Genomic DNA, 2994 nt, shown 5'->3' with positions numbered 1-2994 from the left:
GGTCCGGGCTGGGGATTCGAACCCACCACCTTAGGTGTACGTGGCTGGCGCCTTAGCCAGTTGAGCTATAGGCGCCGAGCCTACACTGCTTGTTTTTAAAAATGTCATTCATAGTAAAGAAACAATCCAAAAATAACCCCTATACAAGCTCATTCTACTAATCTATCCTTAAAATAGTTTAAAAAGATTTAAAACAGTAATACCTCAGTAAGATCGTCCAAGACATCTTTTCTTTCCAAGTCACTGTCACAGCAACGAAGGGCACTGTACAAAATGTCTACCAGGAAACCAGCATCCTTCCTTTGGTCTTCATTTAGCCAACCTATTAGTTTCTGGTATAAAAACTGCACCGCAGGATTTTTTTGTGCAAGTTTGGCTATTTCAAGAGGTTTGGCTTTGACAATACTCTGTTTTTCATCACCAAGCAGTATTTTAAATACTTGGCTTGAAGCAAAGGAGTCAAGTATAGTAGAAAGAAACCTTAGATGTTGCTCTGATTTTTGTTCATTGACATAATTAATACTCATCTCTGAGAGTTTACAGACTAAGTCTTCCAAAGGCTTTTTCCTTAAAGGAGACAAAAGGTCTGAAGAGTTAGGAGTGAGAGACGGTTCATTCCTTGATTCCGAGGTTTTATTCTTCTCTCCTTCTGAAGATACACTTTTTTCATTGTCTTTAGTAGTTTCGGGTATCTCATCAGCAAATCTAACTTTACCATTTTTTTTTTTATTTGACTTCAGTGAGCTCTTTGGCTTCTGAAGAACCTGTAGCAGGTTTGACACACCCACAACAGACTCAACTTCAGCTTCTGGCTCATTGATTTTCGCGACACAGATCTCTGACAGTCTCTCCCAGAAATGCAGTAGTATGTTCTCCAACTTCTGAGCCGTTTTATCATCTTTTTCCATGTCTGCTTTGACTTCCCAGGAACTTAAAGTTTCTGCTAAATGGTTAAACAGCTCCCCATGTTGCAATTCTGAGTCTCTGAGAACAGTGTCAATAAATGGGATCAACTGCAAAAAAAGGTATACTATTATAAAATACATACTTGGTCTTCAACCCCCATTTCCTGGCACAACACTATTACCCTTGGACTATCCCAAGCAATGTCTTTTTGTATGCTAATAGCCTGATTGATGGCAGGCAGCCGCTACACAGTTGAAAATGGAGGACAGACACCAGAAAGACTAAGGCAGGATGAAAGAGTTAGGATTTCCAGTATAACCCAACCCATGGGAAAAGGAGAGGCACTGAAAGTCAAGTTAACCAACAATTTAATCAATCACATCTAGTTATGAGACCTCCATAAAAATCCAAAAGTGGAGGGTTCAGGGAACCTTCAGATAGCTGAAGATGTATGGTGGTTCGTGGAGGACAGAGCACCAGAAAGGGCATGAAACTTCCGTGCCCTGTCCTATACCTCACTCTATGCATCTCTTTTTGTCACCCTCGGTAGAGCGCTGTGATGTCACAGCTCACAGCAACCTCAAACTCTTTGAGCTTAAGCAATTCTCTTGCCTCAGCCTCCCAAGTAGCTGGGACTACAGGTGCCTGCCACAACGCCTGGCTATTTTTCTTTTGTTGTAATTGTCATTGTTGTTTGGCAGGCCTAGGCTGGATTTGAACCTGCCAGCTCAGGTATATGTGTCTGGTGCCCTAGCTGCTGAGCTACAAGTGCGAACCCCATTTGTAATATTCTTTATAATAAACTGGGCTCCCTGAGCTCCATGAACCACCCTAGAAAATTAATCAAAACCAAGAAGAAGGTCATAGGATTCCTGATTTATAGCCAGTAGTCAAGACCACAAGTAAAAGAATCTGGAGCTTATGGTTAGCACGGGAAGTAGGGTGGAGGGAGTAGTCTTCTGGTACTGAGCCTACAACCTGTGGGATCCAACACTAATTTCCGGTAGACGGAGTCAGAATTGAATTGGAAGAGCCCAGTTTGTGTCCACTGCAGAACTGACTGCTTCTTTGGTAGGGAGAAATCCCCACATCTTTGGTCCCATAAGTGTTATTGTTTTGGTATGACGGTAGAGGAAAAAAGTTTGTTCTTTGCAATGACAAAAAGTATAAGATATAAAAGTTTGGTCTTTAGGAGAAATAAAATTTAAACAAGGTATCAAGCTGGGCATGGTGGCTCACGCCTGTAATCCTAGTACTTTGGAAGGCCAAGGTGGGTGGATTGCTTGAGCTCAGGAGTTCAAGAACAGCCTGAACAAGAGCAAGACCCCATCTTTAAAAAAGAAAAGAAAAAGAAAAATATAATAGCTGGGTGTTGTGGCCAGTGCCTACAGTCCCAGCTACTAGGGTGACTGAGCCGAGAGGATTGTGTGAGCCCAGGACATTAGAGGTTGCTGTGAACTATGATACCATGCCATTCTACCGGGGCAACAAAGTGAGACTCTGTCTCAAAAAATAAATTAATTAATTAAATAAATAAACAAGGTATTAGTAAAACACTATAAAATTTCCATATTTAATAACTGAAAACCATAATTTTTCCCCCAGAAGTCTAAAAGTTAACTTGAAGATAACTTCCACATCATGTAAAAATCTTAATGGTTTCACCACATTTCTCCTGAATTACTTCTAAAAAATAATCCAGTTTTCTTTATATCTTCTTGATTTATTCAAGTTTGTTGCTTTTCTCTCTTAATTATATGCAAAACTAAGATATAACTTAAGCCAATATGAAAAACTGAGAATGTACGGCCTTAAAATTGAGAACCCTTTTCTTCTAAACCACAAAGATAAGAGAAATTAAGATAAATTATCTTGCTCGGCGCCTGTGACTCAAGTGGCTAAGGCGTCAGCCACATACACCTAAGGTGGCAAGTTCGAATCCAGACCGAGCCTGCCAAACAACAATCATGGCTACAACCAAAAAATAGCCAGGTGTTGTGGCGGGTGCCTGTGGTCCCAGCTACTTGGGAGGCTGAGGCAGGAGACTCGCTTGAGCCCAGGAGTTGGAGGTTGCTGTGAGCTGTGATG

General features: G+C 41.2%; 1 protein-coding gene across 1 annotated transcript in view; it reads right to left on the bottom strand.

Annotated features, from left to right (window-relative positions):
• Nucleotides 1-2994, bottom strand: part of LTN1 (listerin E3 ubiquitin protein ligase 1) — a 66596-nt gene that overhangs the window by 39812 nt on the left and 23790 nt on the right. Inside the window, exon 10 of the mRNA XM_003797090.3 lies at nucleotides 204-1013. Within this exon, the coding sequence (XP_003797138.1) occupies nucleotides 204-1013 (810 nt within the window). The remainder of the gene's footprint in view (nucleotides 1-203; nucleotides 1014-2994) is intronic.

The sequence above is a fragment of the Otolemur garnettii genome, unplaced genomic scaffold, assembly GCF_000181295.1.
Source record: "Otolemur garnettii isolate 467f Iridium unplaced genomic scaffold, OtoGar3 scaffold00111, whole genome shotgun sequence".
Classification (NCBI taxonomy): Eukaryota; Metazoa; Chordata; class Mammalia; order Primates; family Galagidae; genus Otolemur; species Otolemur garnettii.
The sequence above is the reverse complement of the archived record's forward strand: the minus strand, read 5'-3'. Positions and strand labels throughout refer to the sequence as shown.